Source organism: Pseudophryne corroboree, chromosome 7 (genome assembly GCF_028390025.1).
Source record: "Pseudophryne corroboree isolate aPseCor3 chromosome 7, aPseCor3.hap2, whole genome shotgun sequence".
NCBI classification, from domain to species: domain Eukaryota; kingdom Metazoa; phylum Chordata; class Amphibia; order Anura; family Myobatrachidae; genus Pseudophryne; species Pseudophryne corroboree.
This window is the reverse complement of record NC_086450.1, coordinates 499,236,646-499,252,354: the sequence shown is the minus strand read 5'-3', so window position 1 is coordinate 499,252,354 and position 15,709 is coordinate 499,236,646. Positions and strand designations below refer to the sequence as shown.

Here is a 15,709-nt window from a genome sequence, read left to right as displayed (position 1 = left end):
ACGCCTACAGTATTGCCAGAGCTGTAGATCAATCCGCCGCTATACTGTACGATCGAAAGTACTGGATTAGTGGAGCATTAGCCACACAGTGGTGGAGATGTGTAATGCATGATGAGTATCTAGATCGTCTCAACGCGCCTGCCTGTGATTAAACTCAGCTATCGCCTTAGCGTGGCTAAACGCCCGTCTCGGCGGAGAAACAGTCAAGATAAAGTTGGCTACATCTGTACACGGTGATGAATCGGAGGATGATGATGAGGTGGACATCTTGCCTCTGTAGAGCCAGTTTGTGCAAGGAGAGATTAATTGCTTCTTTTTCGGTGGGGGTCCAAACCAACCCGTCATTTCAGTCACAGTCGTGTGGCAGACCCTGTCACTGAAATGATGGGTTGGTTAAAGTGTGCATGTCCTGTTTATACAACATAAGGGTGGGTGGGAGGGCCCAAGGACAATTCCATCTTGCACCTCTTTTTTCTTTCATTTTTCTTTGCGTCATGTGCTGTTTGGGGAGTGTTTTTTGGAAGGGCCATCCTGCGTGACACTGCAGTGCCACTCCTAGATGGGCCAGGTGTTTGTGTCGGCCACTAGGGTCGCTTATCTTAGTCACACAGCTACCTCATTGCGCCTCTTTTTTTTCTTCTTTGCGTCATGTGCTGTTTGGGTAGTATTTTTTGGAAGGGCCATCCTGCGTGACACTGCAGTGCCACTCCTAGATGGGCCAGGTGTTTGTGTCGGCCACTAGGGTCACTTATCTTAGTCACACAGCTACCTCATTGCGCCTCTTTTTTTTCTTCTTTGCGTCATGTGCTGTTTGGGGAGTATTTTTTGGAAGGGCCATCTGGCCTGACACTGCAGTGCCACTCCTAGATGGGCCAGGTGTTTGTGTCGGCCACTAGGGTCGCTTAGCTTACTCACACAGCTACCTCATTGCGCCTCTTTTTTTCTTTGCGTCATGTGCTGTTTGGGGAGTGTTTTTTGGAAGGGCCATCCTGCGTGACACTGCAGTGCCACTCCTAGATGGGCCAGGTGTTTGTGTCGGCCACTTGGGTCGCTGAGCTTAGTCACACAGCTACCTCATTGCGCCTCTTTTTTTCTTTGCGTCATGTGCTGTTTGGGGAGTGTTTTTTGGAAGGGCCATCCTGCGTGACACTGCAGTGCCACTCCTAGATGGGCCAGGTGTTTGTGTCGGCCACTTGGGTCGCTGAGCTTAGTCATCCAGCGACCTCGGTGCAAATTTTAGGACTAAAAATAATATTGTGAGGTGTGAGGTGTTCAGAATAGACTGAAAATGAGTGGAAATTATGGTTATTGAGGTTAATAATACTTTGGGATCAAAATGACCCCCAAATTCTATGATTTAAGCTGTTTTTTAGGGTTTTTTGAAAAAAAAACACCCGAATCCAAAACACACCCGAATCCGACAAAAAAAATTCGGTGAGGTTTTGCCAAAACGCGTTCGAACCCAAAACACGGCCACGGAACCGAACCCAAAACCAAAACACAAAACCCGAAAAATTTCCGGTGCACATCTCTAATTTGTATACATACTTATATACGCACAGACATACATATATTTGGGGTGTGGTTCATCAAATCAAGTGTCTAGGTCGACAATGTTTAGGTCGACCACTATAGGTCGACAGTCACTAGGTCGACATGGATGGAAGGTCGACAGGGTTTCTAGGTCGACATGTGCTAGGTCGACAGGTCTAAAGGTCGACATGAGGATTTTTTTTTTGTGTGTCGTTTTCTTCGTAGAGTGACCGGGATCCCAAATTAGTGCACCGCGTCCCCTCGCATGGCTCGCTTCGTTCGCCATGCTTCGGGCATGGTGCCTTCGCTCCGCTACCGCTTCGCTCGGCACACTGTACTGTTCCAATCGTAGTCCACGTGGATCGTTAAGTATGAAAAATTCAAAAAAAGAAAAATTTTTAAAAAACTCATGTCGACCTTTAGACCTGTCGACCTAGCACATGTCGACCTAGAAACCCTGTCGACCTTCCATCCATGTCGACCTAGTGACTGTCGACCTATAGTGGTCGACCTAAACATTGTCGACCTAGACACTGTCGATCTTCAGACCGGATCCCATATATTTGTATGTTCCTTATTGTGTTCCATCCTCCCCATCTATTCATTACTAACCCTCATACTGAGACATCCTTCATTTTTTTGCTAGATGAACTCAGTGGTGCCATCCAGTGACCGGCACCCCTAGGCAGCCGCCTAAAGCTGCCTAATGGTAGAGCCGGGCCTGCATATAGGCATGGACATTTGCCCTCATTCCGAGTTGTTCGCTCGCTAGCTGCTTTTAGCAGCATTGCACATGCTAGGCCGTCGCCCTCTGGGAGTGTATCTTAGCTTAGCAGAATTGCGAACAAAAGATTAGCAGAATTGCGAATAGAAATTTCTTAGCAGTTTCTGAGTAGCTCCAGACCTACTCAGCCATTGCGATCAGTTCAGTCAGTTTCGTTCCTGGTTTGACGTCACAAACACACCCAGCGTTCGCCCAGACACTCCCCCGTTTCTTCAGACACTCCCACGTTTTTCCCAGAAACGCCAGCGTTTTTTCGCACACTCCCATAAAACGGCCAGGTTCCGCCCACCCACTTCCTGTCAATCACACTCCGATCACCAGAACAATGAAAAATCCTCGTTATGCCGTGAGTAAAATACCTTACTTTTGAGTAAAATAACTAAGCGCATGCGCTCTGCGAACCTTGCGCATGCGCAGTAAGCGACTAATCGCAATATAGCGAAACTCGGCAACGAGCGAACAACTCGGAATGAGGGCCAGAGGCGGCACTCAGAGTATTGTAAACAGTCCAACCATCCTGTGGTTGATTCAATGTTTTGGGGGTATATCCCCCTTCATCAGGATCAAACAATGTGTGTGTGTGTGTGTGTGTGTGTGTGTGTGTGTGTGTGTGTGTGTGTGTGTGTGTGTGTGTGTGTGTGTGTAGTATGTGTGTATACAGGCACAATATATATAGTAGTGACTGCAGAGGACCCCAGCAGCCTGGATACAGTATATGTGTGTATATATATATATATATATATATATATATAAAATATAGGGAGTGCAGGGGACTCCAGCAGCCTATATGCAGTATGTGTGTGTATATATGTACAGTATATATATAATATAGGGAGTGCAGAGGACCCAGCAGCCTGGATGCAGTATGTGTGTGTATATATGTACAGTATATATATAATACAGGGAATGCAGAGGACCCAGCAGCCTGGATACAGTATATGTGTGTATATATATATATGTACAGTATATATATAATATAGGGAGTGCAGAGGACCCAGCAGCCTGGATACAGTATATGTGTGTGTATATATGTACAGTATATATATAATATAGGGAGTGCAGAGGACCCAGCAGCCTGGATACAGTATATGTGTGTATATACACTGCTCAAAAAAATAAAGGGAACACTAAAATAACACATCCTAGATCTGAATGAATGAAATATTCTTATTAAATACTTTGTTCTTTACATAGTTGAATGTGCCGACAACAAAATCACACAAAAATTATCAATGGAAATCAAATTTATTAACCCACGGAGGTCTGGATTTGGAGTCACCCTCAAAATTAAAGTGGAAAAACACACTACAAGCTGATCCAAGTTTGATGTAATGTCCTTAAAACAAGTCAAAATGAGGCTCAGTAGTGTGTGTGGCCTCCACGTGCCTGTATGACCTCCCTACAACCCACACAAGTGGCTCAGGTAGTGCAGCTCATCCAGGATGGCACATCAATGCGAGCTGTGGCAAGAAGGGGTGGTATTCATGTGACCGCCGGTCAGCTGACCGACAGTCACATGACCTCCTCCGTGAGCCCGACGGCTCACTTTCCCGATGGTCGGCATGCCGACCAACAGGGACTATTTCCACTCGTGGGTGTCCACGACACCCATAGAGTGGGAATAGAACCCGTGGCGACCGCAGGTCGCCACCGAGCCCGCAGCGTGGCGAGCGCAGCGAGCCCGCAAGGGGCTTGCTGCACTCGCCCCTCCCCGCCGGGATCCCGGGGTCGGTATGCTGCCAGGATCCCGGCGTCGGTAAGCTGACCGGCGGTCAGGAGACCGCCGGTCAGCCATACTACACCCGCAAGAAGGTTTGCTGTGTCTGTCAGCGTAGTGTCCAGAGCATGGAGGCGCTACCAGGAGACAGGCCAGTACATCAGGAGACGTGGAGGAGGCCGTAGGAGGGCAACAGGAGGAGCACTGCCAGAGCCCTGCAAAATGACCTCCAGCAAGCCACAAATGTGCATGTGTCTACTCAAACGATCAGAAACAGACCCCATGAGGGTGGTATGAGGGCCCGACGTCCACAGGTGGGGGTTGTGCTTACAGCCCAACACCGTGCAGGACGTTTGGCATTTGCCAGAGAACACCAAGATTGGCAAATTCCCCACTGGCGCCCTGTGCTCTTCACAGATGAAAGCAGGTACTCACTGAGCACATGTGACAGACGTGACAGAGTCTGGAGACGCCAAGGAGAACGTTCTGCTGCCTGCAACATCCTCCAGCATGACCGGTTTGGCAGTGGGTCAGTAATGGTGTGGGGTGTCATTTCTTTGGGGGGCCGCACAGCCCTCCATGTGCTCGCCAGAGGTAGCCTGACTGCCATTAGGTACCGAGATGAGATCCTCAGACCCCTTGTGAGACCATATGCTGGTGCGGTTGGCCCTGGGTTCCTCCTAATGCAAGACAATGCTAGACCTCATGTGGCTGGAGTGTGTCAGCAGTTCCTGCAAGACGAAGGCATTGATGCTATGGACTGGCCCGCCCATTCCCCAGACCTGAATCCAATTGAGCACATCTGGGACATCATGTCTCGCTCCATCCACCAACGCCACGTTGCACCACAGACTGTCCAGGAGTTGGCGGATGCTTTAGTCCAGGTCTGGGAGGAGATCCCTCAGGAGACTATCTGCCACCTCATCAGAAGCATGCCCAGGCGTTGTAGGGAGGTTATACAGGCACGTGAAGGCCACACACTACTGAGCCTCATTTTGACTTGTTTTAAGGACATTACATCAAAGTTGTATCAGCCTGTAGTGTGTTTTTCCACTTTAATTTTGAGGGTGACTCCAAATCCAGACCTCCGTGGGTTAATAAATTTGATTTCCATTGATAATTTTTGTATGATTTTGTTGTCAGCACATTCAACTATGTAAAGAACAAAGTATTTAATAAGAATATTTCATTCATTCAGATCTAGGATGTGTTATTTTAGTGTTCCCTTTATTTTTTTGAGCAGTGTATATGTACAGTATATATATAATATAGGGAGTGCAGAGGACCCAGCAGCCTGGATACAGTATATGTGTGTATATATATGTACAGTATATATATATTATAGGGAATGCAGAGGACCCAGCAGCCTGGATACAGTATATGTGTGTATATATATGTACAGTATATATATAATATAGGGAGTGCAGAGGACTCAGCAGCCTGGATACAGTATATGTGTGTATACATGTACAGTATAATATATATATATATATATATATATATATATATATATATATATATATATATATATATATATATATATATATATATATATATATATAATATAGGGAGTGCAGAGGACCCAGCAGCCTGGATACAGCGGTGTCACTGTGAGGAGGAGGAGGAGGAGGAGGAGGAAGAAGAAGAAGGGGGGGGGAGAACGTCGTCCCCTTTAAGCCGCGCTGCATGCTGGGAGGCTGCATTGTTCCAGCTGATGCGGCACGGGGTCTCCGGAGCAGCAGCAGCAGGGACCCCGTCCCCCTTCCCGGTAGCATGTTGCACTAGAGGCAGCCGCAGCCCCAGCCTCTCTCAGCACCGGGGCCCCCCATGGCTTTCCCGGGGCCCGGGCGCTCCCTGCCGGGGCAGCTGTGCACCGGGGTGTTCGGGGGCCTCATCCAGCCGCCCCTGGGGCAGAAGTTCTACTGCCACAACGGGGGTACTAGCGGCGGCGGGGTGCCTTCCCCTCTCCCCCACCACACCGGCGGGGGACCCCAGTGCAACGGGGACGGCAGGTTGGAGCCGGAGCCGGACAGACCAATCGGATACGGGGCGTTCGGGGTAGTATGGTGAGTGCTGTGCAGAGCATCTGGGGGACTGTAGGGGGTGCAGAGCATCTGGGGGACTGTAGGGGGTGCAGAGCATTTGGGGGACTGTAGGGGGGTGCAGAGCATTTGGGGGACTGTAGGGGGGTGCAGAGCATTTGGGGGATGGTAGGGTGTGCAGAGCATCTGGGGGACGGTAGGGGGATGCAGAGCATCTGGGGGACTGTAGGGGTCTCTACAGCGGGGTGCAGTGCATCTGGGGGACGGTAGGGGGATGCAGAGCATCTGGGGGACTGTAGGGGGGTGCAGAGCATCTGGGGACTGTAGGGGGATGCAGAGCATCTGGGGTCTCTACAGCGGGGTGCAGTGCATCTGGGGGACTGTAGGGGGATGCAGAGGATCTGGGGACTGTAGGGGGGTGCAGAGCATCTGGGGGGTGTGGAGCATCTGGGGGACTAAGGGGATTCAGAGCATCTGGAGACTGTAGGGGGGTGCAGAGCATCTGGAGGACTGTAGGGGGGTGCAGAGCATCTGGAGGACTGTAGGGGGGTGCAGAGCATCTGGAGGACTGTAGGGGGGTGCAGAGCATCTGGAGGACTGTAGGGGGGTGCAGAGCATCTGGAAGACTGTAGGGGGGTGCAGAGCATCTGGAAGACTGTACGGGGGTGCAGAGCATCTGGAAGACTGTAGGGGGGCGCAGAGCATCTGGGGGACTGTAGGGGGGCGCAGAGCATCTGGGGGACTGTAGGGGGGCGCAGAGCATCTGGGGGACTGTAGGGGGCTGCAGAGCATCTGGGGGACTGTAGGGGGTGCAGAGCATCTGGGGGACTTTAGGGGGGTGCAGAGCATCTAAGGACTGTAAGAGGTGAAGAGCACCTGGGGGACTGTACAGGGGTGCAGAGCATCTGGGTACTACAGTGGGGGTGCAGTGCATCTGTGGATTATACATGGGTGCAGAACATTTAAGGGCTATAATTGGTGCAGAGCATCCGTGGGGGCTGTAGGGGGGTGCAGAGCATCTGGGGGATCTGTAAGGGCGGTGCAGAGCATCTAGGGGGGTGCAGTGCATATGGGGGAGCGTAGGGGTGCAGAGTATTTGAGGGACTACAGGTTGAGTATCCCATATCCAAATATTTCGAAATACGGACTTTTTTGAGTGAGAGTGAGATAGTGAAACCTTTGTTTTTTGATGGCTCAATGTACACAAACTTTGTTTAATACACAAAGTTATTAATAATATTGTATTAAATGACCTTCAGGCTGTGTGTATAAGGTGTATATGAAACATAAATGAATTGTGTGAATGTACACACACTTTGTTTAATGCACAAAGTTATAAAAAATATCGTCTAAAATGATCTTCAGGCTGTGTATATAAGGTGTATATGTAACATAAATGCATTCTGTGCTTAGATTTAGGTCCCATCGCCATGATATCTCGTTATGGTATGCAATTATTCCAAAATACGGAAAAATCCCATATCCAAAATACCTCTGGTCCCAAGCATTTTGGATAAGGGAGACTCAACCTGTATAAATATGATTCAGAACAGCTAGAGAACTACAGAGTGGGGTAAAGAGCAGATGAAGGCAGGTGTGGAGAGCATCTGAGGAGTGCAGAGCATTGATGGACTATAGTAGTGTGTAGTGCATCTGGGGGACTATCTTGGAAAATGTATGGGGTTCAATTCAGGATAACTCTGATATTGGGTGCAGTGCAGAACTTGCTGTGTGAGGGGTGGGCCGCCCCTAGCCCGGCGTGTACCTAAGGCTGGCGCCATTATGACATAGTGTCTTTAGGGGGGCAGCCCCGGTTACCCGTGGGGAGGAGGTGGTGTCTATAGAGGGGCAGTCCAGGTTACCCGGGGGGAGGGGGTAGTGTCTGTAGGGGGGCAGTAGTGATTTAGGGGTGTTTATCTGGCAGACTGTAGGATGGGTACCAGGAGCTGTGGGTGCGTAATGATGGCCGTGTTCTGTATGCCATTACAAGCGTTGGGGTGCAGTGACAGCTCTTCTTATTGGGTCTGTTAATACATAAGAGCGGGGAGATGGCCTGTGCCAGGGCAGAGCCTGGTAATGTAACTGCTGCACTGTCTGATCCATGTCACCGTTTCTGGTTTGGACTTGGCAGGTCTGTGACGGACCCGCGTGATGGGAAACGTGTTGCCCTTAAGAAGATGCCAAATGTCTTCCAGAATCTGGTGTCATGCAAACGAGTCTTCAGGGAACTGAAAATGCTCTGTTTCTTCAAACACGACAACGTAAGATGCTGGCAGTGCCCGCTGTGTGTGACTGCTGTCTGTCCAGCTTGTACCTCAGACTGGCATCAAAAGATGAATGTCCTACCTCTAGCATTATGCGGGGTGACTGCCTGTAGCCTGGTGTGTAGCTGGCGCTGTGTGGGGGGTGAGCTGTCTGTAGTCTGGCGTGTAGCTGAGACTGGCGCTGTGAGAGGGGTGGGTCGCCTGTAGCCTGGCGTGTAGCTGAGACTGGCGCTGTGAGAGGGGTGGGCCGCCTGTAGCCTGGCGTGTAGCTGAGACTGGCGCTGTGAGAGGGGTGGGCCGCCTGTAGTCTGGCGTGTAGCTGAGACTGGCGCTGTGAGAGGGGTGGGCCGCCTGTAGCCTGGCGTTTAGCTGAGACAGGCGCTGTGAGAGGGGTGGGTCGCCTGTAGCCCGGCGTGTAGCTGAGACGGGCGCTGTGAGAGGAGTGGTCCGCCTGTAGCCCGGCGTGTAGCTGAGACGGGCGCTGTGAGAGTGGTGGGCCGCCTGTGGCCCGGCGTGTAGCTGAGAGTGGTGGGCCGCCTGTGGCCCGGCGTTTAGCTGAGACAGGCGCTGTGAGAGTGGTGGGCCGCCTGTGGCCCGGCGTGTAGCTGAGACTGGCGCTGTGAGAGTGGTGGGCCGCCTGTGGCCCGGCGTGTAGCTGAGAATGGCGCTGTGAGAGGAGTGGGCTGCCTGTGGCCCGGTGTGTAGCTGAGACTGGCGCTGTGTGAGGGGTGGGTCGCCTGTAGCCCGGCGTGTAGCTGGGGCTGTGTTGGGGGTGGGCTGTCTGTAGCCTAGCATGTAGCTGAGACTGGCGCTGTGAGAGGGGTGGGCCGCCTGTAGCCCGGCGTGTAGCTGAGACAGGCACTGTGTGAGGGGTGGGCTGCCTGTAGCCCGGCGTGTAGCGGAGACTGGCGCTGTGTGAGGGGTGGGCTGCCTGTAGCCCGGCGTGTAGCTGAGACAGGCGCTGTGTGAGGGGTGGGCTGCCTGTAGCCCGGCGTGTAGCTGAGACAGGCGCTGTGTGAGGGGTGGGCCGCCTGTAGCACGGCGTGTAGCAGAGACTGGCACTGTGTGAGGTGTGGGCTGCCTGTAGCCCGGCGTGTAGCTGAGACGGGCGCTGTGAGAGGGGTGGGCCGCCTGTAGCACGGCGTGTAGCAGAGACTGGCACTGTGTGAGGGGTGGGCTGCCTGTAGCCCGGCGTGTAGCCGAGACAGGCGCTGTGTGAGGGGTGGGCCGCCTGTAGCCCGGCGTGTAGCTGAGACAGGCGCTGTGAGAGGGGTGAGCCGCCTGTAGCCCGGCGTGTAGTGGAGACTGGCGCTGTGTGAGGGGTGGGCTGCCTGTAGCCCGGCGTGTAGTGGAGACTGGCGCTGTGTGAGGGGTGGGCTGCCTGTAGCCCGGCGTGTAGCGGAGACAGGCGCTGTGTGAGGGGTGGGCCGCCTGTAGCCCGGCGTGTAGCGGAGACTGGCGCTGTGTGAGGGGTGGGCCGCCTGTAGCCCGGCGTGTAGCGGAGACTGGCGCTGTGTGAGGGGTGGGCCGTCTGTAGCCTGGCATTGTGTGAGGGGTGGGCCGTCTGTAGCCTGGTGTGTAGCTGAGGCTGGCGTTGTGTGAGGGGTGGGCCGTCTGGTGTGTAACAGGCGCTATGTGAGGGGTAAGGCCGCCTGTAGCCTGTGAGGAGCAGATATTGGTGCTGTATGAGAAATGATGATAAAGGTGACGCCATGGCAACCTGTAATAATTGTGGTTGTGTGTGACACCATTTTATCTCTATTGTGATCATTAATACAAATGTGTTTGTGAATGGAGATTACTAATACTGTTTCTAATGTGCCACAATGGTTCTGTAGATCCACAAATCTGTGATAATGGCGGGAGGGTGTAAGTGAAACAGCGACGGCTGGAACAGTGATCGCGGTGAGGCGAAACTCTGCATTATCCGCAAAAACGTGTTTTCTCAATTAACAATAGTGCCCCAGCTCTACCCCTCCGCTGCGCCCCACCGACCTGTATTACCCCCCAGTGACATTATTTATTACCAGTTATTTATATAGCGCACACATATTCCGCAGCGCTGTACAGAGAATATTTGGCCATTCACATCAGTCCCTGCCCCAGTGGAGCTTACAATCTAAAATCCCTATCACACACACACACTCACTCACACATTCACACTAAGGTTAATTGGCTCCCAACAAAAATTAACCCATCAGTATATTTTTGGATTGTGGGAGGAAACAGGAATACTCGGAGGAAACCCACGCAGGCACGGGGAGAATATACAAACTCCACACAGGGTCATTGTGGGAATCGAACCATGACCTCCGTGCTGTGAGGCAGTAATGATAACCGTTACACCATCCGTACTATAAAATGCCCCAGCTCAGCCTCCACCCTGCTGATATTACATGCCCCGTGCATGTCTCTGCTTGCCCCACAGTGTGTACAGACATTACACTGTGCCCACTTCCACACTGAGTAATGTACGTATCCCTGTGTGCTTATATGAACTGTGCCCCTTTCCTATTCCTGACCCATAATTGTAAAAGAAAAGAAAATTTCCCCCAGCACACTTAAAGTATCAGCAATAAGATTTGGATACTCCTGTCCCACCACCTACCGCTGGCATCTTCCAGGAGTGTCGATTCCCACATATTGTTTCCTCTGCAGTCACACGCCTCCGGCTCCAGTACATCGCTGGTGCGGCTTTCCCCAGTGATGTCACCGGCCTCATCCGTGCACGGAGGTGATAGCCCCCGGCCACACGACAGGCTTGATGATCCTGTGCGGAGTAGAGGGGGGGAAGGGTGGGAGATCACCAGGGTCTCCTCACCTTCCTCTGCCAATGGAGTATGAAACTGGTTGACAGAACAGGGGCTGATTGGTCAGAGCGCGTCCTGTGGGACCCAGTGGGTTCTTCTTTTCGAGTCAGTTCTCGGGTAAAATATGCGCTATAACGCGCGTTGGCGATCACTGCTGCAATAATGGTGTAGACCTATAATTGTGTGTGCGTGAAACCGCGGAGCTCTGTATTAATGGTGGCATGTATGGAATTATGGTGGCTGTGTGTGAACCATTGGCGACCTACGGTATATAACAACGGGGTGTGAGTGTGTGAAGCCATGGCGATCAGTCTCCGCTCCAGTTGCAGTCCGGAGCTCAGCTAGGAGAGCCGCAGCAACTGGCTGGGACTCTCCTCTGGAGCCGCCCCCGATGGCGACCAATCTAATTGGGTGTGTGGGAAGCCATGGTGACCTGAAATAATGTTATCATGGCAACCTGTAATAACTGTATGTATGTGCAATAATGGTGACCTGTAATAACTGTATGTGTAACCATGGTGACCTGTAATAACTGTATGTATGTGTAACCATGGTGACCTGTAATAACTGTATGTATGTGCAATAATGGTGCTTTTGAAACTATAAACGCCAAGACCTATAACTGTGTTTATGAGAAGCCATGGTGACCTGTAATAATGGCAGGTGTGTATGTGTAACCATGGTGACGTGTAATAAGGGCAGGTGTGTGTAACCATGGTGACCTGTAATAAGGGCAGGTGTGTGTAACCATGGTGACCTGTAATAAGGGCAGGTGTGTGTAACCATGGTGACCTGTAATAAGGGCAGGTGTGTGTAACCATGGTGACCTGTAATAAGGGCAGGTGTGTGTAACCATGGTGACCTGTAATAAGGGCAGGTGTGTGTAACCATGGTGACCTGTAATAAGGGCAGGTGTGTGTAACCATGGTGACATGTAATAAGGGCAGGTGTGTGTAACCATGGTGACCTGTAATAAGGGCAGGTGTGTGTAACCATGGTGACCTGTAATAAGGGCAGGTGTGTGTATGTGTAACCATGGCGACCTGTAATAATGGCAGATGTGTATGTGTAACCATGGTGACCTGTAATAATGGCAAGTGTGTGTAACAATGGTGACCTGTAATAAGGACAGGTGTGTGTAACCATGGTGACCTGTAATAATGGCAGGTGTGTGTATGTGTAACCATAGTGACCTGTAATAATGGCAGGTGTGTGTGTATCATAAATTAAGAGGGAAGTCCAGGAACAGAGCATTTTGTACCTAGTGGGGCGGTTCATGTTGGAGGGTCTGCCATGGTGACCTGTAATAATGGCAGGTGTGTGTAACCATGGTGACCTGTAATAAGGGCAGGTGTGTGTGTAACCATGGTGACCTGTAATAATGGCAGGTGTGTGTAACCATGGTGACCTGTAATAAGGGCAGGTGTGTGTGTAACCATGGTGACCTGTAATAAGAATGGTGTGTGTGTAACCATGGTGACCTGTAATAAGGGCAGGTGTGTGTAACCATGGTGACCTGTAATAATGGCAGGTGTGTGCAACCATGGTGACCTGTAATGATGGCAGATGTGTGTAACCATGGTGACCTGTAATAAGGGCAGGTGTGTGTGTGCGTGTAACCATGGTGACCTGTAATAATGGGCAGGTGTATGTAACCATGGTGACCTGTAATAAGGGCAGGTGTGTGTAACCATGGTGACCTGTAATAATGGCAGGTGTGTGTATGTGTAACCATGGCGACCTGTAATAATGGCAGGTGTGTGTGTGTGTGTGTGTGTGTGTGTAACCATGGTGACCTGTAATAATGGCAGGTGTGTGTAACCATGGTGACCTGTAATAATGGCAGGTGTGTGTAACCATGGTGACCTGTAATTAGGGCAGGTGTGTGTAACCATGGTGACCTGTAATAAGGGAAGGTGTGTGTGTGTGTGTGTAACCATGGTTACCTGTAATAATGGCAGGTGTGTGTAACCATGGTGACCTGTAATAAGGGCAGGTGTGTGTAACCACGGTGACGTGTAATAAGGGCAAGTGTGTGTAACCATGGTGACCTGTAATAAGGGCAGGTGTGTGTAACCATGGTGACCTGTAATAATGGCATATGTGTGTGTAACCATGGTGACATGTAATAATGGCAGGTGTGTGTGTGTGTAACCATGGTGACATGTAATAATGGCAGGTGTGTGTATGTGTAACCATGGTGACATGTAGTAATGGCAGGTGTGTGTGTGTGTGTGTGTGTAACCATGGTGACCTGTAATAATGGCAAGTGTGTGTAACCATGGTGACCTGTAATAATGGCAAGTGTGTGTAACCATGGTGACCTGTAATAAGGGCAGGTGTGTGTAACCATGGTGAGCTGTAATAAGGGCAGGTGTGTGTAACCATGGTGACCTGTAATAATGGCAGGTGTGTGTAACCATGGTGACCTGTAATAATGGCAGGTGTGTGTATGTGTAACCATGGCGACCTGTAATAATGGCAGGTGTGTATGTGTAACCATGGTGACCTGTAATAATGGCAAGTGTGTGTAACCATGGTGAGCTGTAATAAGGGCAGGTGTGTGTAACCATGGTGACCTGTAATAATGGCAGGTGTGTGTATGTGTAACCATGGTGACATGTAATAATGGTGTTTTTCAAACCATGAAGACCTATAACTGTGTTTTTGTGAGACCGTGGAGATCTGTAATGAGGATGATGTGTTTGAAATTCTGGTGACCTGCAATAATGAAGTGTGTGGCGACCTGTGATGGTGGCATGTTTGCGGATGCGTGTGAGTAACCATGGCAACCTGTAATAATCACGTGAGTGTCAGAGAAGCCATAGCAACCTGTGATAATGATGTGACTGTGCTATGACATGTAACCATGGTGACCTGTGACAGTGATGTGAGTGTTTAGGGACCTGTGATGTGAGTGTGTGGTGACAGTGATGTGAGTGTGTGGTGACCTGTGACAGTGATGTGAGTGTGTGGTGACCTGTGACAGTGATGTGAGTGTTTAGGGACCTGTGATGTGAGTGTGTGGTGACAGTGATGTGAGTGTGTGGTGACCTGTGACAGTGATGTGAGTGTGTGGTGACCTGTGACCATGGTGACCTGTAAAAGTGATGTTTGTGGTTACCTGTAACCATGGTGATTTGCGACAATGATGTGAGCGTGCGGTGACCTGTAACAGTGATGTGAGCGTGTGGTGACCTGTAACCATGGTGACCTGTGACAGTGATGTGAGCGTGTGGTGACCTGTAACCATGGTGACCTGTAACCGTGATGTGAGCGTGCGGTGACCTGTAACCGTGATGTGAGCGTGCGGTGTCCTGTAACCGTGATGTGAGCGTGCGGTGTCCTGTAACCACAATGATGTGAGCACTAGTAAGGTGCAGTAACTGAGGGAAGGTGTGCTGTCGCTGTGTGGTAGTGACTGCCAAGTTCTGAGTTACGCATGCTCCCCCTTCCCCCCCTGTCCTATCTATGCATGTTCACTGCCGCCACTTATTTCTGTGTCTGAGGCAGATAGCGGTCACTGGCGCCACCTTTAAAAAAAAAAAAAAAAAGTTCAAAAATCGTCCAGTGTCTCGTACGTCCGGCGATCTCCGGCTCCATTACTTACTGCCGATAGCCTGTGTGCTGTATTTTATAACACTCTGCCATTATACATCCTGAGTCCTAGCAACCCGCATATAATGACAGCCCGTATACGTCTGTGGCGGCAGTAACCATCCTAGGCCTCCAGCAGAGGGTCCTTCCTGTAGGTGCAGGAGGAGGCCGTGTCCCCCAGGCGTCAGGTGGTGTCCCTGCTGCCCGCATGGCAGAGACTGGCACAGTGTGTGCATTATAGAGACTGGCATCTGCATGTGAAGCCAGCGCTTGGTGCATGAAAGGGGAAATGTGGTGCCACCCCCGCGTGTGTGTGTGGAGCTTTTGTGTCCTGTAATACACTGGTGTGTGTGTCTAGCTGTTGTGTCCTGTAATACACTGGTGTGTGTGTGTGTGTGTGTGTGTGTGTGTCTATTGTGTCCTGTAATACACTGGTGTATATGGGATATGTCTGTGTGACACTGTCTGGTCTGTTCCTCGTACGTCCCTGAGGATGACTATAACCCAGTCTCTTGTGTTCTAGGTCCTGTCAGCGCTGGACATCCTGCAGCCGCCACAGATTGATTGCTTTGAGGAGATGTATCCTTGTCCAAGTAGTTCACCACGCAGCCGCAGAGCCGCTGGTCACTGTCTGTGTTAGTTACTCTGTAATGTTACAGGGGGACGTTGGCTGAGACTTGGGTGTGTGTAAACTACATATACTATATATCATTTACTTATTTTGGGTGATGGGGAACATTGTGAATTTGTGATACATTCAGCCGTCCCACTGATAGAATGGAGACAGCCTCTCAGATCTCCATGTGTGGCCTCCATGTTTGTGTTCTTGTCCTACATGCCAAGTGAGGTGTGGCTGAATTAATTACTGAGGCGTAGGGGTCAATTTTACTGAGGCGTAGGGGTCAATTTTACTGAGGCGTAAATTTTACTGAGGCGTAGGGGTCAATTTTACTGAGGCGTAG

At 50.8% G+C, this 15,709-nt stretch overlaps 1 protein-coding gene across 1 annotated transcript in view; it reads left to right on the top strand.

The window, feature by feature from the left end:
- Positions 1-5,692: 5,692 nt before the first annotated feature.
- Positions 5,693-15,709, top strand: part of LOC134945763 (serine/threonine-protein kinase NLK2) — a 31,940-nt gene continuing 21,923 nt past the window's right edge. The window contains exons 1-3 of the mRNA XM_063935237.1: positions 5,693-6,100; positions 8,208-8,337; positions 15,271-15,326. Coding sequence (XP_063791307.1) covers positions 5,862-6,100; positions 8,208-8,337; positions 15,271-15,326 — 425 coding nt within the window. The 5' untranslated portion in view covers positions 5,693-5,861. The remainder of the gene's footprint in view (positions 6,101-8,207; positions 8,338-15,270; positions 15,327-15,709) is intronic.